Source organism: Candoia aspera, chromosome 10, assembly GCF_035149785.1.
Source record: "Candoia aspera isolate rCanAsp1 chromosome 10, rCanAsp1.hap2, whole genome shotgun sequence".
Taxonomy (NCBI): domain Eukaryota; kingdom Metazoa; phylum Chordata; class Lepidosauria; order Squamata; family Boidae; genus Candoia; species Candoia aspera.
The window spans coordinates 17,191,507-17,219,451 of NC_086162.1; the positions used below are offsets into that span (position 1 = coordinate 17,191,507).

Here is a 27,945-nt window from a genome sequence, read left to right on the forward strand (position 1 = left end):
GGGGATTCCAGGTGGGCTATGCAGAATTGCCAATTTCAGAGTTGATGGCAAGTAACAGTAGAAAGGACAATAAATGGCAGGATCTGCCTTTGAGTTTCTCATCAGCATCACCTTGGCCTCTGTAGTAGCAAAATACCTAAGGGACCTTGATTTGATGTGATAGACTTCCATTATTAATGTGGTTGCTCCGAACTTTACTAAACTTGAAACAAATCTGGCAGCTAATTTACCAGTCCACCAGCAATCAAACTTCTGTAAAAGCTTTGAGTTTTCAGACAGACAGGCCCAAAATGGTTACAACCGGTTCCTTTTCAGCTTGATTCACACAACACCCTTATCCTGGTTATGGAATTAACCCATTTTCTGAATCAACCATAAAGTAATCAAATAGCCTGGTTTCATACAACATGCTAAACTACAATCCAACTAATAAAAGTTAAAACTGACCAAGCTTAGTTTTGCAATGCAAAACCAAGCTCGTACCTGAGCTGGGTCAGCATGTGTTGTGAACACTGTTACTTTGTGCTGGCTGCATCAGAAATTTTTGGAGAGGTGGCTGATGAATAGGGCTCCCTCAGGGCATCCTGTCTGGACTAGGTGCTGTGTCAGCACCAATCTGCATTGACCTCCATGTGGGCTTACCTGGGAGGATTCATGCTTCAGACAATGCAGCTGGGACATGTGCATTGAGAAATAACTTATTCCGTTAGGCACTAAAATCCCACCACGTCAATCTACCTTGGGGTGACCTGTTTGTGATGACAGAACCACATCAGCTTGCATAAGGGCAGGATTACATCAATGCACAAAACATCCGTTCACAAAGATTATTGATTTGGAAAACAAATCTTTTCAGCATCTGTAAAAGCGATGGTCCTAGCCTTTCTAGCATATTTTTGTTGTGTACAAGAGAAGGAAGGAGAAGGGATTGGGTTCAGATTGGCAGCTTGGTCCCAGCCAGCCTGTTCCCTCCTTTAATAGTTAGGAAGGGACATTGTTCAGCCCAGCTTTCCCCCCACCCCTCTTTGCTGAATTCCAGAGGTATTGGACTTTGACCCCCATAATCCCTACCCAGCATGACCATTAGGCTTTTGGGAGGTAGTGTCCATCACATCTGGAGAGTGCTCTGTGTGTGTGCGTGTGCCCGCATGTGTGTGTGTGGGCGGCTTCTGAGGCTCTGTTCAATATCTGAATTCTTTTTCTTATTACTGGGTGATGATCCAGGCTTGGCTTGGTGGTGAGCCTGGAGAAATAAAGATTTTTTTGGAGGAGGGGGAGGTAGAACAGGACATATTCTGAACAGGGTCTGCCTCCATCCAGGTGATGTCCTGATGGGGAGCAACACAAGCTCTTTCCTAATTCAGCCACTACCAGCCCTAGAAAAGGGAGGTGGCTGATTTGCAACGACTGGGGAGGTGTGAGAAAGAGAATAAGTATTTTTATGTGCCAAAAGGGAGGAGGAAAGTGAATGCTCCCCAGACGCTGGGCTTCTATATTCTTCATTCTCTTGCACAGGGCGGGCGGCACCGGCGCGAATGAACCGGAGGCAGGGGATGGCAAATATCGGTGCCTCCAGTCTCGGGGGGTGGGGAGGGAACGCGATAGAGAAAGCGTCTCTACTGCCTAATGAACACTTGGGGTGGGAAATTGCTCAAGGTTGCTCCTGGGAGCGGGGTGGGGGGTGCTTTACCAGAGTTGCCGGTTGCGCTAACAGAAGCCCCTTTGTGCAGCCCCTTCCAGCTGCTTCGCCGGGTGCCCCTTTTGTTTTTATATTTTATATACCTCTATCCATAGATGTATATTTATTCCTTTTAACCCCTGGAGCGCGATTGCACTAAGAAAGGGCTGGTGTTGCAGCGGGGAGGGGTCTGTCTGCTTCGTGCCCCCCCCAGCCCCGCCGCCCCTCTCGTGGCCTCGGCTCGCACCCCCTTTTGTTGCAAGCGACCGATCGATCCCCGCTGCTCCGCCGCCGCCGCCGCCGCCGCCGCCACCTCCCCCGCTCCTTCTCCGAAGGCTGAGCCCGCCCCCGCCAGCCAGCCAGCCAGCCAGCAAGAGAGCGAGCGAGCGAAGAAGCCAGCGCGCCATCCCACGCCGCCTCGCCGCGCCTCGCCTCGCCTCTGCTCGCCGGCTGCCTCGCTCGCGGGCCGGCTGGAGCGTCCCCGCCGGGGAGCAGGAAGGAGGGCGGACCAGCATCCGAGGGGCCGGGCCGGAGAGGATCGGGTGGCGTCGCCGGAGCCGGGCGGCTGCGCTGCGCCCTCCCCTATTGTCTCCGCTCGGCCCGGGGCTGGCTCGGGCTGCCGCCGGCGCGGCGCAGCGGGCTCGGGGCGCCATGGTGGTGAGTGAAGACCCGGGTGGGCAGGGCCGGGCCGGGCGGGAGCGGTCTCGGCCCGTCCGTCCGTCCGTCCGTCGGTCTCTGGCTGGGGAGGCGGCGGGTGGGCAAGCCTGGCTCTCCGGCTGCCGCGACGTGCACCTGTTACCATCGAAACCCAGAAGGGGCGCCCCGCGCGACCCAGCCCCGCCGCCGCTCGCGCGTTGCATAAGCGGGGAGGGGACGGAGAGACGAAAGTCTCCGCGAACCTCGGCCCCGGCCCTCTGCCTCCCCCGGACCCCGTTCAGGTCGGGAGACCGGCGGGTTTCTCCCCTCTCCCGGCGGGAAGCGGCACATTCCGAGGGGATCCCTCCCTCCCTGAATCGCTCCTTTCCCCGATCCCTCCCTCCCCAGCTCCAGCGTTGGGGGGATCGGGCATAACGAAAGTCTTCGAACTCGTAAGATCTGGGCAGCGAGCGGTTTGGATGTCCTCAGAAGCGCCCCCGCCCCCCACCGGCAAGACTCAAATGGCTCTGTCCCAGAAAGCAGGTTTCCCCCCCCCCTTTTAAAAAAAGGCCCCTCCAGTTCTTATGTGCAGGGCCATCTCTAAGCACGCCCCCCCCCCCCCGCTATTGTAACTACAGTGTAAGATGGATCCACATTCCTACATTCACACAACCTTTCTCCGCTTTACACAACCTCAGTTCTTGGGAAGCGATAAGATGAGTTCCCAGGCCTGGTCAGCTGGATTTGCATGCCTAAGAAGGAAGAAAGGTAGAAACTGAAACCTGGAACCAGGCCATTAAGAGGTGAAATGGGAATGTTACCCATGCCAAATGGACTGTTTTCCCCCTTTTTTTTACTGGAGGCTTTCTCCCCATGTGTTATATTTAGATGAACCAACAGGCATGCTTTCCTGATATTTGAGGGTTGAGAGAAACACCTAATGTAAAAAGCAGCTCTTTCTGTCTTCCTGAACCCAGTCAGGTCCAAAGACCACATTTTTCTTGTCTTTCCCATTCTGGTGCATCACCTCCCATCATCCTCAGCTGAGTGATAATGGTTTATGAGAGTTGGAATCCAGTACTTCAGGAAGGCTGATATAATGCTGGGCTCACGTATCATATTCAGTGCTATTTTGTTTTAGGTATGGTTGTTGAATAAGCCTCAGTAGCTTCACACACAGGTTAGAGCCGTAAGTCAAGATTTACAAACATCAATAGCTGGATATATGCAACCTACATTAAACAAATCACATAATAGTTTAGGGGTAGATGAATCTGTTTATTCATCTGTCACTCTGTGTATACCTCTGGTGAACCGTAGTTCAAAGACTGGGCGTGAATAATAGTGTTTTTTATTTTGAGCTTTCCAATAAAAGAGTAAAACATGACTTAAGTGGGGCCTGGTTTCACATGCTGTCCTCCTGCTATTCAGCTGATCAAACAGGTTTTGCAGGTTTTTTGAAACAGCTCCAAAAATCTGTAAGGTTTTGTTTTTTTCTTTGCCAGCTCTGATGAGTGTATACCATAAGGAAAGGTCATTTTCCTGAATTTTTTTCAGAGCTCTCCACCCTGGTAACTACCTAGCTTTATTCTTTTGAGCAGAGGAATATTCTCAACTACCATTATGACCATTCCTAAGTTTTTCCAGTGCAGACCCCGCCCCTTGGACTACTCTCTTTCCTCCTATCCTCTTAGAAATAATTATGTTTTTTCCCTCCACTTGGATAAGTGTGAACCCACACAAAAACAAAAGGCAAATAAGTCATGGTTTATATTTATCCTATGAGAGCCAGTTTGGTGTAGTGGTTAAGGTATCATGCTAGAAACCAGGAGACCGTGAGTTCTAGTCCCGCCTTAGGCATGAAGCCAGCTGGGTAGCCTTGGGCCAGTCACTTTCTCTCAGCCCTAGGAAGGAGGCAACGGCAAACCACTTCTGAACAACCTTGCCAAGAAAACTGCAGGGACTTGTCCAGGCAGTCTCCGAGAATCGAGATCAAATATATATTCTAAAGCAGGAGAAACACCCTCCATATATACTGTATATATGCACAGTGAAAATGCAAATGTAAAATGAGCCAACAAACCCTCTCTTGAGTGTCTAGGTGCAGAAGGCCATGGCAATAGGGCATAATGACAATTGGGATAATTCCTAGGCCGGCCCTACCATTAGGTAGAATGAATTGGGCAGGGGCTTGGGGATAGGATAGCAATAGTTGCAGCTCACCCCCAACCCATTATACATGAGTATCCCTGCATTCCTTATGTTAGAGCTGTGTGACCCAGGCAGCCAATCCCAAACTCCCAAGTTAGCTTTAATCCCCCCCACTCCGATAATGTAGTGGACAGTTCATGGCTGGCTGGGGAATTCTGGGAGTTGAAGTCCACACATCTTAAAGTTGCCAAGGTTGAGAAACACTGGTATAGAAAGACCATAAATATTTCCTTTCCGAACTGTGAGAGATGGAGAAAGATATACAAGTGATAAATCTTTCACTACTTAAATCAAAATTGTCTTGGTTCAAAATTTCAGCTTCCTAATTTGGGTGGGAGAGTGATAGCCATTTCAGAATATGCTTTTGTGTTGCCCATTTGAGGGGAAGTTAACCTAGTATTGTTCCTTTCTTCTAGCCATATTGTTTTGTTTTATAATTGATTTGTTCAGTATCTAATTGAGGGGGCACTTATTTTCAACATAATAGGTGCCTTGGATTATGGTGCCTTTTGGGTTACGTTGCATCAAACAAACCTGGGCTAGAGCCATAAGCCATGATTTATACACATCAGTAGCTGGATATATGCAACCTACATTAAATAAATGATATAATGGTTTAGGGTTAGGGTCTGTAATCATCTGTCACTCTATGTATACCTCCGATGAGCTGTTCTACTATAGAACTATCTTTCGGACTGTCATTTTGTTAAGTGTCATGCATGTTAATGACAGTCCAAGTAGGATCTGCAATAAAATGTTGCAATGTTCAGTATTCTAGCCAGTTAGCCAACCAACCATGCTCTTTTCAGTGTTGTGTCATAACATCCTGTTTGTTGGTTTTCTGTCCCCTTGGAGGAAGCATTCTGTGGTTACCAAGCATGAAGCTTCAACTGTCCTATTAGTTCCCCCCCCCTCTAGTTGTACAATTGTTAGGATTCTCCAAACCTGATGTTAACCTCTGTTATGCTGGGGTAGTTTCATGTTGCCTTTGTAAAGATGGGCCCTCTGGGAATTAACTTTATGTCCTAGAAGTGGGCAGCTTGCAGATCTCCAGATCTGAGGACAGCTTAACCATTCACTATGCTGATTGACTTGGATGGAAGCTGACATCCTGTGACATCTGGAGAACTAAAGTTTACCTGCCTAGATACGATATAAATAAATGCAGAGTTTGGAAAAGAAAGGAGCCTTGCACAGTTTAAAACCATTGAATGACCCTTGAGCGTGGAGTGAGTTTTTGCACAGGCTTTATGAAATGCTTTTTTAAAAATTGTTTTACATATGTTATGGAGAATGTCCAAAACTTGGTGAATGTTGACAATCCGAGATGGTTCTTTTACATACAGTAAATACTCACAGCCTCTGCTATGCATTTCACATAGTCACGTGAACCCTGACAGTCCCCTATGGCTCTCCAGATAACCATTTTACAGCCTGCTTTGGCTGAGAGCTGACTTGCCTCAAATGGGCTTCTATTTAATGGGAGAAACCAGGTGTTGAAGTCAGGCAGAATCATCCCTTAGCTTTTCACAGTCTATGATGAAAAGCTCCATGTGGGTTTGAGATATTGGCTCAGAAAACTGATGATGGAGCAAGTTTTGATATTAAGTGCAGAGCAAGGCAGAGAGGTACTTTCCCTGAAAATGCACACAGCAGGGAAAAATAAACTTAGGAGGAAGTGGTTGCATGCTATTTTGGAGATCAGTAGTGGCCTTTCTTGTCAGTTTGGCACATGATTTTGTGGGTAGCAGCACCTAAAGGGAAGTCACCCCGAGAAGTGCAATGGTGGCGTTTAAGAGAGCGAGGGTTAGGGCACTGTAGATACCTCTACCTGGGCATAGAGGGCCAAGTTGGGCCTCTGACCGCACTCCCAGGAAAAGAAAATCAGAAGGGGAAGGAAAATAGATGTATCCAGTGACATTGCAGCAATAACAATAACAAAGTTATTGTTTTCTCAACCATAACTTTGAGCAGCTTAATTTACTCTCAGCCAGTGAAAATTTCAAAGCCACCTTGAGCCAGTAACACTCCCTCATCCAATAGGTCTCCTTGCTCATATCATGGCCTGCAGGGTGGTCTATACTTTGTCCCACTTTGCGGGGGAGGTTCCTGCCAGAAAACAGTTCCTCTGCTCCCTCCTCGCTCTCAATGCAGTCCCTTCTCCTCACACACCTCCCTGCTGGACCCTTTCCCTCTGGCTTGGGCTCTTTTCCTCTTGTCTCAAGTTTTCATCTTTTTGTGGTTCTCTCGCTCTTTCTCCCTTGTTCATCTTTTCTGCCCAAATCTCTGTGTTCCCCCTTCTTGTCTAGACTGAGCTCTCTGATTGGTGGACGGCTGCCTGCCAATCAAGGCTGGGATGCCCTAACTGGAACTTAACTAACTGGGTACCTTTACTGGATACCCTAACTGGGACCCACTAACATACTTGTAGAGACAGAGGCTTGTACACCCTAAAGATCCAACACCGAAACCCAAGAGGAGCAATGTAGTATGTGCAAGCCAGTGCCGTGAGGAATGTTCTGAGCTCTACATTGGGGAAACCAAACAGCCTTTACGCAAGAGGATAGTCCAACACAGGAGGAGCAACACCACAGGACCAGCATCAGCAGTTTACCTTCATCTAAAAGAAAAAGGACACTCATTTGAGGACAACAATGTTCACATTTTGGACAGAGAAGATAGGTGGTTTGAGAGAGGGGTTCAGGAACCCATTCATGCCAAAGTGGAAAATCCTTCCCTCAATAGAGGCAGAGGCTTCAGACACAACTTGTCCCCCATTTTCATGCTGCTCTTTCATTAGTCCCCAGGAAGATTAAGACCACTTCACAAGTTCACCAGAAAGGCCACTCTTAATGATCCACTTGGGGATGAGTGAGGGATTTAGGAGTAGGACATCCCACAGACAATCCACACCTCCATGGCACAATTAACAGCCATTCAGGTGTAGGGACAATGCAGCCACCCTGGAAGACATATATGGGGTCCCCTTACCAACCTTTGCCCAGATGGAAGAAGCTGCTTGGAGAAGCAATGAAATATTTCAACCAAAAAGAAAGAAATCCAGTTGCCATGACTCAACCTACAGACAATTCCACCTGGATGACTGAGAATCTTCATCGACCTAACTGGGACTTAATGTCTTTTAGGCCCCTCCCACTGGGTGGGTCCCCTCCTCCAGAATTTGATTTCAGAGCTTAATTTCCCCTTTTGGGTCCCATTGCACAAGAAAGTCATTAAGGCAGACAGTTACAGAAACCATGGCTATTAGCATAGAGGCCATATAGTCCTAAGATGGAGAACTTGTTGTCTTCCAAATATTGAACTAAAGCTACTGTCATTCATGATAATTGGTCATGCGAATCAGAGCTCAAGTTGGAATTCATTGTGCCTGGTGATGGGCACATTCTCCATTCCTAAGTCTCACCCAACTACCTGTTGATGCAGAAAAGTCACTGCTGTGGCGTCCCCCAAAGGTCAGGCAAAATAAAAGCATTTAAGAAGATCTTGTGGGAATTCTTAAGAGATGCTGATTTCTGAAGCTTTTCTGTGTTTTTTTTAAAATTCTGTTTGAAAATAAGATGGGGAGTTGTGTTAAGCCAGACCCAGTTGATTTTGCAATGTCCTTTTTGTATAGCATTATAAAGACCTAAGGAAAAATGAGATATTTTCCTTCCAGGATTTCACTCCCTAATTTGGGGCCGTTTCAGTTTCCAAATGACCTTCAAAGTTAATTTAGTGTACTGTATAAGATTCCAAACTCTGGTCAGGCTTTCTCTGTCCAGGAAAGATTTAACTTAATTTGCTTGCATTGTTTTTGTAGCAAAGTTAGCTGAATTGTGTCTCCTTTTTATCTGCTCTGTGGCGACTGTGATGGTTTGAACAGGCACAATTCTGTTTACATGCAAGTTTCAGAGGGTGCTGTTATTACTTGAGTGAGGACATTGGGATTAAGGACTCTGCTTTTCTCCAAGGAACTTGAGGTGACATACATGATTCTCCTCCTAACTCTATTTTATTCTCTTAATAAGCCTGTGAGGTGGTGTCTCCTCCAGCTGAGGGATGGTGCCTTCTCCAAGGTCATCTGATCACTTTCATGGCTAGAGGAACCATTAAAACTTCGGTCTCCCCTGGTTATAGTCTGACATCCTATCCGCTATACCAGCCTTTCTCAACCTTTTGACCCTGGAGGAACCTTTGACATATTTTTCAGGCCTTGAGGAACCCCTGCACATTCAAGCTCAAATATAGGTTGGAAGTCACAAAATTATTCTATTTGTTTCATGGGTGGGCCTGTCTATATGCATTAACAATGTTCTTAAACTGAAAATAAAGAATGAAACTTACCTCTTTAATGTGAAGTGGCCCGAATTTGAAATAATTTTTAAAATAAATCTTGATCTCCCAGGGAACCCCTAGTGACCTCTTGTGGAACCCTAGGATGGCACGGAACCCTGATTGAGAAACCCTGGTATAGAGGGAGGCTGGAAAGAAGATTAGAGAGAACAGAACACATTTTTAAAAAGGCAGGGAAGAAATGTTTCAGCTGGTCATGCATCTTAGTGTGTGATAAATTCTCATTCAGTGGCACATATGCATCAGAAATCTTCTTTCCCTAGTTACACAGACAGTTGGTTTGATTTGATTTGATTTGATTCACTTGATTTAGGCGCTGCCTGACTCCAGAATGACTCTGGGCAGCTCAGAAAATAGACAAAATAAAATACGGTATGAAGAAGGAAAAGCAAGATAAAGAACAAATAAAAAAATAAAGAAAAAGATGGTGAATCCAGCCAACAGTGTGGAAAATGTGTACAGTACAAATATATGCAATCCATGTGTGTGCCTGGCTCTTTATGCAGCATTTTCTGCATAGCTCAGCCTCCCTGCCTGTGGATAGAGGCTTCTGATACTTTGTAGAGTTTTTTCTATCGGTCCAAGTTGTTTCAGTTCAGTGAAGGATTCCTTTAGCACAGTGTTCCTCAGCCTTGGCAACTTTAAGATGTGTGGACTTCAACTCCCAGGATTCCCCAGCACTGGCTGAGGAATCCTGGGAGTTGAAGTCCACACATCTTAAAGTTGCTGAGGCTGAGAAACACTGTTCTATAACGAAGGATTGCAGGGACTGGGTAGAGTTAGATGTCCATCTGATAGATACTTTCAACTATATGTAGGGTTACCATAATTTATTTTCCTTGGTTTTACTCCAGATGATAGGCCTGGTTTCAAGACAGGGTATTTTGAGTTAACATGTAGAACACTTTGTTGTTTCATACGGCCTATTTGATTGTGGGACAAAACGTTTTACGAGCTAGTGGATTCCCCATGAGAATTTTTAAAGCTGGATTTTGAAGGAGTAGATTTTCTGCATTTTCAGGACTAGATCACCTTTCAGCTCTTACGGTTCTATTCAAGCCAAATTGTGAGCTCACCCATGGTGCCATTGGAAGCAAAATAACTGCTTCTCTTCCTGGTTCCCTTCAATACATAGTTAATTGGAAGAAACCTATATATCCCTCTCCTATGCCATGCAGCAGAGATAGATGAGCAAATCAGCTGTGATTATTAGAATATGGGACCTAGACTGGGAAAAACTTGCCAGACTTTTTCTAAAAATCACTCTTGGGTTGCAAAGCTCACAGGATCCTTTTGAGCCACCCTCTTTCCTTCAACCTCACCTACCTCACAGGGTTCTTACAAGGAAAAAGGGAGGGATATCCACATGTTTATGCCATTGAGTTCCTTGGAGGATGGGCAAGATGACAGCGATGATAGTAATTTTAGTAGTTAGCTTGCAATGGATGTATATTCCATCAGTTAAATGTACATTATTTTCCATCAGAGGCATTTGGTGAATGGAATGCGGCACGACAGTGTACACATTTTTGCTATAATGCATTTACTCTTTAAGGTGTTGTTAAAATCACTTTTTCCTGTTTGCAGCAGCTTATGGCCAGAAATATCTAGAATTAATAACACCTTTTCCTTGGTCTTCCCTGAAGCAGATTTTCAGCATTAAAAAACCCCAAGAAGACAGGGTGTACTTGCTTTTGGTATAGGATGGCAGAATTGGGATTGGATTATTACATCTTTTGGAGGCTGTTATAGGTAGTCTTATGACCACAATTGGAATTGGAACTTCTGTTGCTAAGCAATTGAGTCACACCCAATTTTATGACCTTTTTTGCCACTGTTGTTAAGTGAATTGAGATTCCCCCATTGACTTTGCTTGTTGGAAGCTGGCTGGGAAGGTCGCAAACGGTGATCACATGACTCTGGAATGCTGCAACCGTCATAAATTTGACCCAGTTGCTAAGTGCCTGAATTTTGATAACGTGGCTGCAGGGATGCTGCGATGATCGTAAGTGTGAGGACTGATCACAAGTCACTTTTTCCAGCACTGTCATAACGGTCACTAAACAAATAGTCATAAGTTGAGGACTACCTGTAGGTATCACCAAGAGAAAGATATCTGTCAGAAAAATATATTTCTTCCTGTGCAGCTATTCAAGATTTTCTGGAACATATTTGAGGAGTGGAGAGCAGAGGGGGTGAAAAGGAAGGGAGGGAAGAAGGGGAAATTTTGTTGCATGAGTGGAAATCTACTCATACAACATCAGGGAACAATCCCTGGGATTATCTGCTTGAGTCCCCATGAAAGTTCTCTGACAGCTATTTTTTCTCCTGGTTGTTGGGTGGAAATACTGTATAGTGCAATAGTTGAGCTAAGACAGTGACCTCCAGAGAACATCTATGAACCACGCACCATGCGATAAATGAAATTTGTGCATATTTTGCTGGTTTTAACCACACAGGCTCGGAGCACAGACAGCATTGATGCAACAGGCGAGGGACAAGTTCGTACTTTGGGGAATGCCACCAGCAACCTCAAGGGAAAGCCAACCAAGAGGTAACTTTGGGGCAGAGGAAGTGCTGGGGAGCATAGGCTTGTGATGTGTAAGCAAACTGAGATCTGTCAGGCCCCTTTCAGATGGAGGGCTTTTAACACTCGTTCCAAAGATAACCTGCAGTTATTTTCTCTTTCTGTTCTTAATGGGTTTGCTGCAGTTAAAAAAAAAAAGAAGTGATAGTAAAATATAGGGGGTACTCCACTGATCTTCAGCAAAGGATTGTTACCTTGTCGTGGTGCTGGAGCTTGAGCACCTCAATGATGCCATGAGCTAAATCGTGAAGGGCCACCCAAGACGGGTAGGTCATGACAGAGAGGTCAGACTAAATGCGATCCTTGGGGAAGGTAATGGCAACCCACCCCAGTATTCTTGCCATGAAAACTAAATGGATCAGTACAACCAGATTGTTGGAGGAAAATTCTGAGAGTGCCTTGGACTGCAAGAAGATCAAACCAGTCCATACTCCAGGAAATAAAGCCAGACTGCTCACTTGAGGGAACGATATTAAAGGCAAAACTGAAATACTTTGGCCACATAATGAGAAGACAGGACACCCTGGAGAAGATGCTGATGCTAGGGAGAGTGGAAGGCAAAAGGAAGAGGGGCCGACCAAGGGCAAGGTGGATGGATGATATTCTAGAGGTGATGGATTCGTCCCTGGGGGAGCTGGGGGTATTGACGACCGACAGGAAGCTCTGGCGTGGGCTGGTCCATGAAGTCATGAAGAATCAGAAGCGACTAAATGAATAAACAACTCCACTGATACTTGGCAACAAGCCATGAGTGGTTCAAGGTGACTGCACAAGTCAAGTCTGAAAGCATCTTGATGATGAGGAAGGCTTCTGAAGGCATTTAGCATTCCCCAAATTGGGGCCCTCCAGATGTCTTGGGACGTCTTCTCTCAGAATTTCTAGCCAGCATGCTAGGAATTCTGGGTCTTGCAGCCCCAACACATCTGGAGGTTCCAGGTTGCAGAAGACTGACCTACATCAAACAATGGAATTAAAATGGAGATAAATACAAAGCAATTAGAGAGGGAGAGGCTCAAGAGATCACAGTAAGGCTGGGCTAGGTGTGGTTGCTTTTAATGTTTTTTCTAAAATAGAGATGGAGAGATTTTGCTTCTGGGGAGCCCTAGCCAGCATGGCCAATGATAAAGGATGCTGGTAGTTGCAATTTCACAGTTCCTTCACCTTTGTCTTAGATTTATTTATTTATTTATCAAATTTCTATCACCACCCATCTCTTCTGAAAAGGGGACTTTGCTTTGGCTTTCTGATGAGATTGAAGTTTGGAATTTTCAATTTGCTTGATTCATTTTCTAGAGTCTTTTGCTTCCTCTGCAGACTTTCCATCACCCGAGGCCACTTCCCCAAGCTGACTGATTGTGCCCATTTCCACTATGAGGCCGTGGACTTTGGACACATCCAGGTGCGTGAGTCCATTCACCCCTGCCTTTTCCAAGGATATGGGACACAATGATCCCTTGGAGCCTGGGGGGGGGGTAGGTGGGATGACACTAAAATTGAAACACCCCATAACTGCTTTTTGTTTGCTCCTTCCAGCTTCAGTTTGCCCCTGATCAAAATGAAAACCTCAACAGTTTGGAGGAGGGCAGCCTGTTGTTTCCTGTTCAGGTAACCTGTCAGGTGAGAGAGACAGCAATGGTTGGCAAAACCTGTTGAGTTGGTTTCCTTGAGCTACACTCTTCTCATCTGGAGCAGGGTCTTTAACTGATTAGTTGCTTGTAATCCAGGAAGGAATTCTTACACATATAATTTATTTATTTACTTATTTATTTATTCCTTAAATTTCTATCACCACCCATTTCTCCCAAAAAGGGGACTCTTTTAATTAACTAATTAATTTTAATTAACAAATGTGTGCATTAGCCAAACTCAACTATAGACATAGAGCCTGATCCAGTGTAGGGATTATTTATTTATTTGTGCGATTTCTGTACCACGTTTTCTGTAGAAGATCAAAGCTGTGTACAAAGTGCTCTTTCCTCTCATTTTTCCCCCCCACAACAACGGATCTGTGAGATACGTTGGGCTGAGAGAGAGCTCAAGGTGGTCCCAAACCTGGGTCTCCCCATTTGTAGTTCAACACTTGAACCATTACCACACATGGTTCTCATAAGAACTGAGTAGATTTATGCATGCTGGATTGGACATGCAATTAAGTTTTTTAGTTGGCTTATAATCACTCTATTTGTCCAAGAAATCATGGGAATTACAGTATAGTGTTTGAAGATGGGGGGGTTTAGGGATTACTGGTCACTTCCCAACAATCTTGGAAGACCCCAATTCCAGTATTCGTGGTATGTGTGTGGAAGGTAAAACCACACAACTGTTAAACTGAAATAAAAGTACAGGTAGTCCTCTCTTAACCACAATTGGGACTGGAATTTAGGTTGCTAAGCAATGCGGTTGTTAAGCGATCTGGACCTGTTTTTACTACCATTTTTGTGGCAGTCATAAGTGAATCACCATGATCGTTAAGCGAACCACATGGTCATTAAGCAAATCGTGTGATTCCCTATTGATTTTGCTTATCAGAAGCTGGCTTGGAAGGTTGAAAATGGTGATCGTGTAACTGCAACCATTGTAAACGCATGACGGTTGCCAAGTGCCAGAGTTGTGATCATGTAACTGTGGGGATACTGTGATGGTCGTAAGTGCGAGGAACAGTCGTAAGTCAGGTTTTTTCAGCGCTGTTGTAACTCTGGACGGTTGCTAAACGAACAGTCGTTAAGCAAAGACTTCCTGTATATACATTTTGGTATTGTCAGATTTCACAGGTCTTTGAGGATGCTGAGGAAAGGGCATCATATTCGTAAACTGAGATAATCTATATGTTTAATAAATAAACGTTACCTAACATGAAATAAAGAAAGAAGGAGTCTGTTTTTAACAGCTGTTCTTTCTTTGGGAATCTGAAATATGGAACATTTTCTATCACAGTAGTGACATGAGCATAAATAACAACTGAGGGAATTTTGGCTGGTGCTTTGTTGTTTTCTTTCAGACAGCAAACTAAGATATTTTTTCTTCCTGGCATTTTACTTGAAAAGTGTGTCTTTTTTTAGGCCTAAAGGGAAAGGAAGCTGTAATTCAAAAGCCGTAATTGAGTCGTTTGCTGTCCGAATGTGTTCAAAGTTGGCTTGGATTTGTTCTCCCTGGGCATGGGATTTTGGGTCTAGCATTTTAATGATGACATTATATTTTATTTTACTCACCTATGGTGATTAGCCTTGGGATATACATTTGGGGAGAATGGTATATAAATAACAGTGCAGAGGAGGCTAAAAGCTTCAAAATAGCGACATATTTATGGTCCATCAGTCTTGGGTATCTGCTGTTTTTATTTCCAGTCATACTTGATTCAGCCAAGCAAATCTTTGATTATTGGATGTATGGAAGAACGTTGATGGATTGTGGGCTTCAGCTTTTGTACATTCAACAGGTTTTCTGCACCGTGGTAGGGCTGGCTCCTGCTTTGAGGCCTGAGAAGAGCAACCGTTCATAGACCACCCCCTTCTAAGAATATGGGTGGGAATCAGCCATGATGGACTTGCCAGATAGAAGCAGCAGCAACAGGAAATTGAGTAGACCGTACCATTGTACTTTCCCATAATGCTTCTGTATCTGGGGGTAGTGCAGTATCAGCAGTGCTCCAATTAACAGAAGGCAGCTGGACATGGGAGTTACCATACATTTCCCACAATAACCCTGCTTCAGTGTTGACCTCAGGCATTGTGGGAAAATTTTATGATTGTAAGCTGCCCAGAGTCACTTGTTGAGATGGGTGGCTATAGAAAATGAATGAATGAATGAATGAATGAATGAATGAATGAATATGGCAGCTCTCAGCCATTCAATGGTTGGGATCCTCTCACTGGCCAAGGATGTTGTGTGTTGATATGTTCCAGGCACAGCCAAATCAAAACACTGAACTTAGCTGTTAACCTTAATCCATTTTTGGGGGATGGCAAAATACATAGAATTATAACCTAACCAAACCTAACCAAAGAGTCAAGGCTCCTATAACATGCTAAGCCATGAAAAACTATTTCAGGTCTGATCAAACTGATCAAATTTAGCAAGGAGCACACATGCAGCAACTAGGTTTAATGGCCCTGGTTAAGTATGCCATGTGAACTTAGCCATCCTGATACATTCAGGTTAATTGACCACGAATAACATCGACAGGCTTCAGTCTCCCTTGTAAACCCACTTACAACATTTCCTTTCCTTACTTCAGGGGAAAAGTTGGCAGGTACATCGCAGCTATGAGGAATTCCGCACATTGGATGCTCACTTGCATTGCTGTATCTTTGACCGGCGTTTCTCTCAGCTTCCTGAGCTGCCATCCCTCAGCCATGTGCAAGCTCATCCTGAGGTGACTGTCTGGGAGCCATTTTGCAGTTTCTGTGTGTAAGGGAACACATTCTCTCACAAACTAATCATTGGGTTGACCTTTAAGTTCAGCAAAGATGAAGATTACCCAACTTCTTCAGGTCTATGGCTTGGGAGCAGCTGTAATATATCATCTTGCTGTGATGAACGATGGAAGGGTAATCAGACTAGTTTCCCATTACATTGGGGCATCAGCGTTGTTATGTCAAAATTTGGGGGAAAAACCCCACACTTGGTATAAATGAATAAGCTAAGTTGTGGCTTAAAAGTTGCATGAATTGCAACCAGAAGATCCTTGGCATTGTCATTTGAAAGCTTCAGGTGGAAGGTTATTTGAAAGCCATCCACAAGACTCTAGAACAGTGTTTCTCAACCTCAGCAATATTAAAATGTGCAGACTTCAACTCCCAGAATTCCCTGCACAGCATGCTGGCGTGGGGAATTCTGGGAGCTGAAGTCCACATATCTTAAAGTTGCTGAGGTTGAGAAACACTGCTCTAGAAAATAGTTGCTATTTGAAGTAAACATTACTGGATAAGATGAACTTTTGTGAAGAATTTTCCCAAATGCCCACCACTCTCTCAAGGTCTTGTTGGTTCTTCTTGAGACTTGAATTTGGGAAAGACGATACCTATTTACATTGTTTATTTCACTCCCTTACAGCTGCTGGTGCCCATGCTTTCACAGTATCTCGAGAAGCTTTCTGATATTGTGGATAGCAATATCAATTGCAGCCCGGTTCTCACCTGGATGGAGGTGAGAATCCAGAAGATGTTTTGTTGACTGGAGGCCAGCAAATTAAAGTGGGAGGGAGGGAGGGAGGGAGGGAGGGAGGGGCAGAGAACATGGCAATTTATATGGCTGCCCAATTCAATAGCAGCTTGGGCAGCGACATCACCTATGTAATTTGTGCCAGAGTTCCCAGAGGAGATTGTGTTTGTGGGTGTTCAGGGGGGCGGAAATGTCAGGAATACAAAACTTATTTGCTATTTTTTCATAAACCACATTTCCCTTTCTCAGCAGTAAGCTGCCAAAATTTGGCAGGGTGATTTTGAGTGACTGCAACCTCCCCCCAAAAGATGCTGAAGCCATATGTGACCTGAAACTTGTTCATCCTTAAAGTAAAGCATGTCTAATGGCCGATCATCACCTTTGTCAAATTCATAAGCAGATCTAAGCTATGTCCATTCTCCTCTCTGCATTGCATTGTCATTTGACTAAATAAATGCATACATGTAACTCCATATGAGCAGCTACAGTGTCATACAGCATAGCCTTTACTTATACTGGCTGGGAACGATGTGAGAAGTTTTTCAGTGCATCTGCTGAGCACCAGATTGGGGAAGGTGCATTTGTATATAAAATGCTTGAAATGCATTGTGGAAAAACTTAAATGGGGGCACCCTTGTCACCCTGCAAATGGGTAATGTTTTCAGGAAGAGCATAGATACTCTAGTTGTAATTTGGTTATCAGCTGAACTCTTGCCTTTAAAAGCAAAATTGCCCTGCCAGAAAACAGGTAGCAACCCTATGCATACTCTACAACCCAGTTTTAGAGGCCAGAAATCCAAAGGACATTCCAAAACTGCATCCCATTAAGTTGTCTTCTTCCGACTGTTACATTTCAGATTGATAATCATGGCAACCGACTGTTGGTGAATGAGGAAGCTTCGATCAACGTTCCTGCCATTGCAGCTGCTCACGTGGTTAAACGTTACACTGCGCAAGCATCTGATGAGCTCTCCTTTGAGGTGAGCCCTGCCAGTGACACACGTTACTTCTAACAGCCTGTCTTTGTAGGCACATGGTTCTCTAAGCTTGTTATGCAAAAAACTGTTCCATCTCTACTCCCAGCTAAAATGCCATTTGGAAATCCATTTTCTCTTCTTTAGCAAAAAGAAAGCAACACTCCAGCGCACTGCTTTTCAAAGATGTAGAGGATTTTCCTCATTTGATGTGTTGGCAATAAGCTAGAATACATCTATGTGACGTTGAGTTTCTATGCAAGATATGTAATGCTTTTTTAAAAATCTGTTTGGCATAGGTTGGAGACATCATTTCCGTGATTGACATGCCTCCGAAAGAGGATAGGAGCTGGTGGCGTGGGAAACATGGATTCCAGGTTGGACTTCATGAGCAAAGAGGCTATGTCAATGAAGCTGGGTTGTTTGACCACCACCATGTGTTTGACATCCGCATGGGCTTAAATGGTGATTCCCAATGTGGTTAACTTCCAGGTGTATGGATTTCAGCTCACTGAATTCTCCAGCCAGCATGGCTAGATTGGAGAACAGTGGACAAGAACTGTCGTATCCACTTATTCTCTGCAGAATGGCCCAGGTCAAGGCAGGACATAGAGAAATGACAGATAAGCAGTAGGATTCCTAACCCTTTCTCCTACCCATCACTTTCCCTTTGAACTCTCCCCCACTTGCTGTCATTTGAATTCCCTTGTGAAGCCAGGAATTAGAGGAATCATCTGATAACAGCTGTCTAAAATATTTCAGCACAAATTCAAGTGATTTTTAAAAGCACAACTAGGCCCCTTTCCAGTTTTAGCTCTGTGCTATTTTTCCAGTCTCTTAATTCATGCTAAAACACTTTTTAGTCTCCTCTGAAAAAAGTTATTAAATTAACTGTGCAGTGGAATTGAAAAAGTGTTGATCACTGCATAATCAATAGCCATTCAAAATGGGATCTGGCTGGATTTGTTGCTGTGGAAATTCTCTGTGTCCTCCGTATTCACGTCGAATGAGTGTCAATTGGGACAGGGTGAGTTATTCCCATAATGGTGGGACTTTGTTTGTAACCAGAAAGATTTTGTATTTTTTTTCCAGGTGGGTTTCTTCCCCAGCGAATGCGTGGAGCTATTCTCAGAACGTCCTAGCCCAGGAGTCAAACCAGGTTAGTGCCTCCTGTGCTCTGGATTTCCTGCATCAAGCCAAGGGAATGAACTAAGTGGTCTACAGTCTCCTTTCATCCTCCTATCTAGCAGTGGAGTAATTTGTAGTTGGCCCTTGCTAAAGTAAATATCCAGGTGGAGAACACTACATAAAGCAAGAGCCATCATGGAAAAGTTCCCCCTCTGATTATCAGTGGTCTAGTTTGAAGTGGTAGAAAGATCTGGAGAGGAACATAGGATCTTAGAATTCAAGAGTGGTAAGTGGTCTTTTAGGTCATCAAGGCCTACCCTCTAATTAGTGCAGGCATCCAACTAAAGTATCACTGATAAATGTCTATCCAGCTGCTGCTTTGAAACTTCCAGCAATGGGAGCCTCCTCTCTCTAGAGGTCCTTAATTCCAGTATCATACTCCTTATAGTACAGGAAGTTTCTCATTATATCCAATCAGAGGGTTATGAATATGAGGGTATCTGTCCATCCTACTAGGTTAGATAGGGTGGGTGTGCTCCAGGTCCCCTCCCTTAAATGTTGTCACCTGATGGGATCTCAGAAGTGCACTGGGATCTCAGTGGCTGGCCCAGCCCTTTGGAACAGCCCCCCACCTGACACCCAAGGGATCCCTACCCTTTTAACTTTCCGGAAGGCCAAGAAGACCTGGCTCTTCCTCCAAATGTTGGGCTAGGATGGGGTTTGAGCTGTGAGGTTGTTTGGTCTGGCCCCTGGGGAAAGGGTGGTTTTGTTTTTATCTTTGCTTTTATTGGTTGTTGTAAGCTGCCTAGGATCATTATATGAGGTAGACAGACATATACATTCTGTAAATCAATCAATCAATCAATCAATCAATCAATCAATTTCCTCTAATGAAAGTCCATTTGTTCTGTGTTTTGCATTCTGGGATAAGAGCAAACCAGTCCTGGTCTTCTTCTGTGTGCTTCCATTTCAGCTACTTGATGAGTTTTATCTTATCCCCTCTCAGTCTTCTTAAGGCTAAATATACTTAATTCCTTTAGTCTGCTTTTGTAGCATTTTGTTTCCATTTCCCTGATGATCCTCCTTGCTCTCCTCTGAACGTCTTCGACTTGGTTTGACTTGAAATGGTCTGGAGACTTATTCCATAACCTATTCACTCACTGTGGTGAGGCATAATCCATGCAGAGGATGAACCCAACCTCTCTGCAAAGGCTGCCCTTGGAGCTGTGCATCTTTCTTATTCTCTCTCTCTACCCCACCCTGGTGATGGGGATTTCTTTCTTATTTCTCCCTGAAAGTTTGCTGCTTTATTTGTGTCTTCCTGTGTAGATGCAGAGGGGACAAGCTGTGCCCTCCCCAGGACTCATGGCCTCCTCTCCCCAACCTCAGGTGAATTACAACCTAAATGAAATAGGGGAAGATGGAGGCTGGTTGTCAGCTGGGAGGAAGGCTGACTGAAGACTTTGCCTCTGTGCTTCTAACCTCAATTCTACTCAGTCTTCCTCTCTGTTCTTCGTTCTCTTCCAGTGTCTAAGAAACATGGCAAGCTCATTGGGTTTCTTCGTACTTTCATGAAGTCTAGGCCCAGTAAACAGCGCCTGAAGCAGCGGGGAATCCTCCGGGAGAGGGTTTTTGGCTGTGATTTAGGAGAACACCTCAAAAACTCAGGCAGTGATGGTGAGTTGGCTCTTCTGTGTTTCAGGGGGAGTGGCTGGTCTACTACTAGCGCAATTTCATTTTCTGTTGCCTTCCTCCAAGGAGCTGTTGCTTCGTGGTCTCTCCCCACCCCACTCTCATTTTATCTTCACAATCACAAATTTGTGGCAAGAGTCACCCTACATACTTAACTAGGATGGTTACAAATCAAGAGGCTGCATTCATACCACATGCTCGGCTAGTTTTAACCTTGGTTAATTTGATTCTGTATGCTGTATGAATCCAGACTATTGGAGTTAATTTATGGCTCAGTGTGTTGTGGAAATCCAGAGACTCAATTAATTCATCAAGTGTGTGTGTGTGTATCTTCCTCCTGTTGTTGTTGTCGTCATCATCATCATCCTGAATCAGTCCCATTGCAGGATGAAGCCCTCTTCACAGAAGTTTAGTTAGAAGTGTGTGGGTGTATAATTAAAGACTTTGCAAGGTACACATACGTTCATGCACATACACATTCTCTCTCTCTCTCTCTCACACACACACACACACACAGACACACAATATTCCCAAATGATGTAATGTTAGCAGGAAATATTGGCCCTATGTTGTCTGTTTTTTCTAAGAATTATGAAGACAATGTATGTGATATTTTTTTATTATGCCAGTCCCCCAGGTATTACGTTCTTGTTCCGATTTCATTGAGAAGCACGGCATCGTGGATGGCATTTACCGTCTCTCTGGTGTCTCCTCCAACATCCAGCGTTTGCGGTGAGCTGTAGACCATGGTAGGACCAATAGGTAGAGCTTGTAAAGACAAGGCAAGGAACAATGAGCAAGACATATCTGATGAGCAGATTTGTCTATGTGTATATCTCATACGTGTCTCGTTTGTTGTATAGTAAAGCCCCACCCTTATTTTGTTGCATGCATGAGTTACATGTGAATGGGCACCTCACCAAGGGTATCAGAGACGAACAGCCTGACGTCTTCTTTGTGGTTCCCCTCTAGCCAGAATGTCTGAAAGTTGCTCTTTTGAGTCAGGGTCAAAGAAAAATGGTAGCATGCACTCTCAGATAAGATTCTCCATACTTTTCTTCCAAAACTCAGGAAAAATGAGACAATCCTAATAACGTAGACCATAACCCCACCTGCTTTGCATCGTTGATCTGCCTATTGTTGTCTTTCTACCAAAAGTGTTAAAATAGGCCTGGCCCCTGCCTAGGGCGACCAGAAGTTTCTCTGCTGCAGCCCTCCCTAAATATGACAATGAATCCATGCAGCTTGTGCTGCTCTCTGTTGAATTATCTCTGTCTTTGTCCCCAGGCATGAGTTTGATAGCGAGCGGGTGCCTGAACTCTCCAAAGACGTTTACTTGCAAGACATCCATTCGGTCAGCTCTCTCTGCAAGTTGTACTTCCGGGAATTACCAAACCCTCTGCTCACCTATCAACTCTACAACAAATTTGCTGTAGGTTTTAAAAAACAATGGAGAAGATTCCCTTCCTTGTAGCTCCTTCCTCCAGTGAGCTGTATCTTAGTGGTTCACTCTCCTGTGTGAGTTTCTGACAGAGTGTCCCGATGAGGGGGGGAGCTGCCTCCTCAATGCATAGATTTTCATGCACTTTTTGTGGAGGGCTCAGTTGTGCAAAAGCACCCTGTGTCTTTTTTTTTTTTATAGAAAAGCATGAGTTTTATAACTCCATTTAAAACATCTTTATTTTTTCTAATCGTTGGGTTGCTCCCCCTCCGTCCCTTCCAAATCAATCAGCAAAGAAACACTCTGCAGTAATAAAGATAAATGAGTGAAAAGGCATTCAACGAAAACAAACAGAAGCCCAAATATATTACTATGAAAGAATCAGGAACAATAGAGGCCTTTCCTAAAAACTGCCTAAGTGATAAGAGGAAATGCAAGATGGGTGCAGATGAACTTTCTTGAGTAGTCATGACATCATCTTGGTGCCACAAACTGAAAAGATACATTCTCTAGCCCAGGGTTTCTCAACCAGGTTCTGTGGCACCCTGGGGTTCTGTGAGAGGTCACTAGGGGTTCCCTGGGAGATCAAACTTTATTTTAAAAATTCTTTCAAAGTTGGGCAACTCCACATTAAAGAGGGAAGTTTCATTCTTTATTTTTAGTTTAAGAACATTGTTAGTGCATATATCTATATGCATAATATATACATATACGTATACATACATACATACATAATTTTTTCCCACCTTTATTATTTTTATCAATAACTCAAGGCAGTGAACATAGCTAATACTCCTTCCTCCTCCCCTTTTCCCCACAACAACAACCCTGTGAGGTGAGTTGGGCTGAGAAAGAGGGACTGGCCCAAGGTCACCCAGCCGGCTTTCGTGCCTATGGCAGTACTAGAACTCACAGTCTCCTGGTTTCTAGCCCAGCACCTTCACCACTAAAGCAAACTGGGCCTACCCATGAAATGAATCTAATAATTTTGTAACTTCTGGCCTGTATTTGAGCCTGAATGTGCAGGGGTTCCCTGAGGCCTGAAAAATATTGTAAGGGTTCCTCCAGGGTCAAAAGGGTAAGACAGGCTACCCTGGTCAATAAGGGAACCCAGAACAGGGTGCAAATTGAACTGGCCACACGCCTTATTATTAATCCACATTTAAACAACATTAATGATAAGACTTCCCTACTCGTGTGAGTTTTGTTGGGTAGTCATTTCTGCACACCTTCTAGGGACTCACCTCTGCACCTTCTGGGGATTCAAGAGACGAAGAGAGAGTTGGCACCACGGACTGAGCAACCTCTGAGCTGCACTCTCCTTAGGCAGAAAGGGGAGCAGCAGAACAAAGAGGGGGAGAGGGAGGAGGTGGAAGAGTGGAGTGCAATTACGCTGCCCGTGCTGCCTACATAATAAGCAGCAATTTCTCCTACTTTGATATTCTTTTGTATTACCTGCTCTCTGTGTGGTGCTATTTTAAGCTGAGTTAACTCTAGTTCCCTTCCCCCCTTTCTTTCCTTCTCGCGTTCTTTTCCATTCTATTAGAACTGGTTTTCATTTGCCTTGGTGGCATTTTTCATAAGAAAGAGGCAGTCTTCCCAAACCCAGAACTTCAGTTGTTGCTCAAGGATAGTCCTAACTATGTGATTGGACCACCCCCCTCTCCTGGGTGTGTCAGACCTCTTTTCTGAGCTTGCACTTTAATTAAAACAAAGCAAATGTTAAAAGTCTCTTGCCCTTTATTGTAGAAATGTGTTTTCTCCTTCACAGCTCCATCATGGCAGCTGGAAGCTATAGGCTGTAAGAGACTTAGTCAGGCTTTAGGGGAAATTGAAGATTCCTTAGAGTTGGGCTCAGTACCTGGTGAGTCCATGGACACATCCATATTTATTTCTTTAACTGTAGTTAGAGTTAGAAAAGGTTTGCCATTTTTAAAATTCTGGATAGTTTTTGACTTTCCCATCTAGGTTTTAATCTGGTATTTTTTGGTAGTCTTCCACCCAAGTAGTTACCAAGTCCAACTTTGCTTAGCTTGGGGGGATCAATCATGGTTGGCTAAATATTGCCACCTGCTGTTGACAATCAAGCTTTCATCCCATTGAGGTCAATGGGACAAGATAGTACCGTAATTAGGAAACTTCGTCCTGTTGAAAGCAGAAGGGTTTAAGGGTGATTAACTTAGTTCAGCTCTAACTGCTTTTGAATTCTTTTCCAAGAAAAGATGCTGAGTCCTTTCCCTTATTTGGGAAAGTCTGTATATGCTGCAGGCAGTAGGGCCCTTGGTTCGCCTGCACCATCTCCAAATTGGTTTGAACTAGCATGCAACTTAAATGACTAAAATGGTTGTGGACAAGGTAGCTGGCTGTGAATCCATGAGGGGTGGCATGCAAGATGAACACTAGTGCTCTTCTCACAAACTTACTTCTTATACACTTCTGTGCCATTATTATTATCATTAGATTTTTATCACAACTCTTCTTCCTTCATGCTGTTGCTCTGGGGCTATTCTGATGTTCTTTCCAGCCATTTATCTGCATTCTTGTCAGTTCTGTTAAAAGAAACATTTCTATAGGTATACAGTACTAACCATTGTCTGGTGGCTCAGTCCCCTTGGTTGGACCTGGGCAGGAAGTGTGGGGCAAAGGTGAGCATGTCAGAACTTCAGATGGACTCAATACAAAGGCAGAAGAATGCACAATATATTAATTACATTTAGTCTCTGCTGTGATCTTTAATCCCCTCCCCTCTTCTTTCTAACATTCCAGTGAGCTTCTTACCCACTTCTTTGCTTTTCTGAAATTACTGGTTTTTAGGGTGGTTTTGCACATTGATGCAGTTTCTAATAATTGTTTCATGGATAAAAACTTAAAGAGAAAAATTCTGTTTATATAGCTTATATATTTCTAATGTGTTTTCCAAAGAAATACGGTTGACATTCACAATCAGCAATAAGTTAGGATTCCAAAGAATTCTGACTCATGATCAAGAAAGTCTGCTGGTGCATCTTGAATTAATAATTGCTTCTTTATCTTTGTCACATTCCAAGAAGTTCCAGTTCATACATAACACTAAAGTCCATCTTCCCCAGCCTGGTGCCCTCCAGATACATGGAATGAAATTCCCATTATTTTCTCCATGGTGGAAGAAAGGCAGAATGTGAAATATATGTTCTAGACCAGTATTTCTCAACATTGGCAACTTTAAGATATATGGACCTAAATTCCCAGAATTTTCCAGCCAGCATGCTAGGGGAATTGAAGTCCACACATCTTGAAGTTGCCAAGGTTGAGAAACCTTGTTCTAGACAAACGTTAAATTAGCTGAAAGCTAGATCCAATTGTGAGTGGTACTTCTTGGCCTCCGCGTAATTGGCAATGCAATTAACAATTTTATTTTTCAGACCTGAGTCTCCAGGCCTAAGGTCCAGTCTGGGTGGAGTATAAAGCTTGCTTGGCTCTAAAGATTGGATCTAAACCCTTATTCTAACCAATTTCCTTTACAGATTTTCCCTACAGCTGGCTTTGAATTTCCCTTGTAGGAAGCCAAATATGGCATGTAAACCTTCCAGGAACAGGTTAAGGCTACTGTCTCCAATCTAATACCTTCCAGATATATTGAACTTCAGCTCCCATAGTCATCCAGGGGCATGGGCACTGGAAGGTACAGAGCTGGAGAAGGCTTGATAAAGAGATTTATCCAGATGTTCCAAATGTAACAGTCCTTCTGCCTTTCTTCCCTTATCTGTAAATTTGCTGCTTGCACCTTATTATGAAGTTGATTATATCCCACCTAGAAATCTGAAATCGATGGAAGACAGTATGAAAATGCCAGAAATAAAAAGCGCCTATAAATATGGTGACATTGACATGTTCCCCTTGGGCTTGGTTGCTCTCTAACCTCCATTCTTCTTCTCCCCTCCCCTCCCTATAGGAGGCTGTATCCGTTTCTGGGAATGAAGATCGCTTAGTGCGGGTACATGATGTTATCCAGCAACTACCCCCACCGCACTATCGGTAGGCATTGTTGGGGACGTTGATAAATGCCAAGAGAACAGAATAAAATGGTCGGGGAGCTTGGATGGGGAGAAGCCTTTGAAGGGGAAGAGGGCTTAATGTGTGGAAGCAGACTCTACCTGTAGCAGCTTCTGCTCTATCCCAACAGGACCTTGGAATTCCTGCTGCGGCATCTGGCACGCATGGCTATGCACAGTCAAAACACCAGCATGCATATCCGCAACTTAGCCATCGTTTGGGCACCCAACCTGCTGCGGTGAGACGCCCAGACCAATGGCCCTGCACTGGCACTCCCTCTGCGACTGCCTTGCACCATCTCCACTTGCCTCTGTGCTGTTCTCCAGATATTTTTTTGAGTTACCAGGCATTCTTCCCTATGCTACCTTACCATCAATGCTCCTAGTCATGTAGCTCAGCCTTCCTCCTGGGGAGAAGCAGCCACAACTCTTGAACGTCACTTGGATTTTGCTGCTGCTTTCCCACCTTCTTGTGATACACTGACCTGAAGGAATGGTTGAGGGGCTTGGCCCCCACTGGGATTTTGCCAGCAGCCATTCTGTAGTAGACCTTTTGGCAGGCTTCAAAGCTGCTGCTGCCCTGTCCTGTATCAGGACGGTTGAAAATCAGCCGAGTGGTTTCCTGCCAGTTTTAAAATTTGTTCAGTTTATACTCTTCCAATAGGCTTGTGGTGGTTTAAGAAAAACAGGACCCCCCCCAAATCTTGAAAAAATGCTTCAGAAAACCTTGGTTCCACTGATTTCTGTAGTGTGGTCCTAGCCACATGATGTCATTGCCCCATCCCCTGTAACATCTAGGCCCCCCCCGCAAAAAAACCAAAAGGCGGTCTGTCTCTGCTCTAACCAATCTGAAATGCTGCTTTGGCTTTTACTAGCATTTCATCTTTCCCATCTGCCTGCCTTATTCTGCCCTACCATTTTTACCCATAATGCCACCTCATCATCATTTTCCCATAATCCCCCATGGTGTACTGCTCCATCTGCGCTCATGAGGGTCTTCAACCATGATGCTTTCTGGATTTGGGCTGTCCTTCCCACTGTCATAGGGCGGCTTTGTGCCCCCTTTATGCCATAAACATGACTTCCTGGGCCTCAAGCATCATGCTGTTCCCACCCAGGCCTTTCTGTTGTCTGATGGGACTAATAATTCACTCCTCCTTTTTATGCTAGGTCAATGGCTCTGGAGTCAGTTGCACAATGCGGAGCTGATGCCTTTCAGGAAGTCCGAGTTCAATCCCTTGTGGTCGAATTCCTCCTCTCTAACGTTCAGGTTCTCTTCAGCGACACTTTCACTTCCATTGGCAAGGACAGCACAGGTACCTCAACAAATGGCTACTATTTGCAAGGATGCTTAGAAATCTTCTGGCAACCCCTCGGTGGCTTCCGCACAGTACATGTCCCAGAAATCTGGAGGGAAACTCTGGTTCCAGTGATGCTTAATTATAAGAGCAGCATGGCTTTGCTTCATATCCCTCTCTTTCTGCAACCTCAGGAAGGAGATTTAATCCAGTTTTCCTCCTTTGACAAAAGCCCTGTTTTTAGCACCCCCCTTGCCTTTCCTCAAATGTCCAATTAGAATAAAGAGAATAGAGATAATTATTTGAACCTGGATTTTTTTTTTCATTTGTTTGAGTCAGGTTTTTGACTCCTGGTGACTGCCTGGACAAGTTCCTGCAGTTTTATGCTCTCAAAATTGAAGCCTGATGTAATTGCTTTTTTATTTAAACATATTTTTTTTACTTCACTCCCTTGAAGGCTTTGGGGCAAAAGAACAGGCTATGCATTTTTAAAGAAACTGAACTATGTTTAACTAACAGACACTGGTGCTGTTTTGCCTATGAGGGAAGCCTGTCTTTGCAACTTGTGTATCTGATCAGATGTATCTGGTCAATTGTTGATTCATGTGCCAGTCTTGATCTCCTCTCAGGAGCCAAGGCAGGTTGTCTTTTTAATCAGCAGATGCATATTCATTTCTGTGGGTTTCACTTTTCTGTTTTTAAATTTAAAAAATACTTGCAGAATTATTAAGAATTTTTTGGGGGGAGAGAGAGATC

The 27,945-nt window shown here is 44.3% G+C and overlaps 1 protein-coding gene across 1 annotated transcript in view; it reads left to right on the forward strand.

Annotated features, from left to right (window-relative positions):
* Positions 1-2,091: 2,091 nt before the first annotated feature.
* The window catches only part of ARHGAP33 (Rho GTPase activating protein 33), a 35,580-nt gene continuing 9,726 nt past the window's right edge, over positions 2,092-27,945 (forward strand). Inside the window, exons 1-16 of the mRNA XM_063311695.1 lie at positions 2,092-2,335; positions 11,338-11,432; positions 12,780-12,864; positions 12,999-13,082; positions 15,700-15,837; positions 16,518-16,610; positions 17,483-17,605; positions 17,899-17,976; positions 18,692-18,758; positions 20,057-20,116; positions 20,255-20,404; positions 21,049-21,151; positions 21,707-21,851; positions 25,792-25,874; positions 26,023-26,130; positions 27,062-27,207. Coding sequence (XP_063167765.1) covers positions 2,330-2,335; positions 11,338-11,432; positions 12,780-12,864; positions 12,999-13,082; positions 15,700-15,837; positions 16,518-16,610; positions 17,483-17,605; positions 17,899-17,976; positions 18,692-18,758; positions 20,057-20,116; positions 20,255-20,404; positions 21,049-21,151; positions 21,707-21,851; positions 25,792-25,874; positions 26,023-26,130; positions 27,062-27,207 — 1,564 coding nt within the window. The 5' untranslated portion in view covers positions 2,092-2,329. The remainder of the gene's footprint in view (positions 2,336-11,337; positions 11,433-12,779; positions 12,865-12,998; positions 13,083-15,699; positions 15,838-16,517; positions 16,611-17,482; positions 17,606-17,898; positions 17,977-18,691; positions 18,759-20,056; positions 20,117-20,254; positions 20,405-21,048; positions 21,152-21,706; positions 21,852-25,791; positions 25,875-26,022; positions 26,131-27,061; positions 27,208-27,945) is intronic.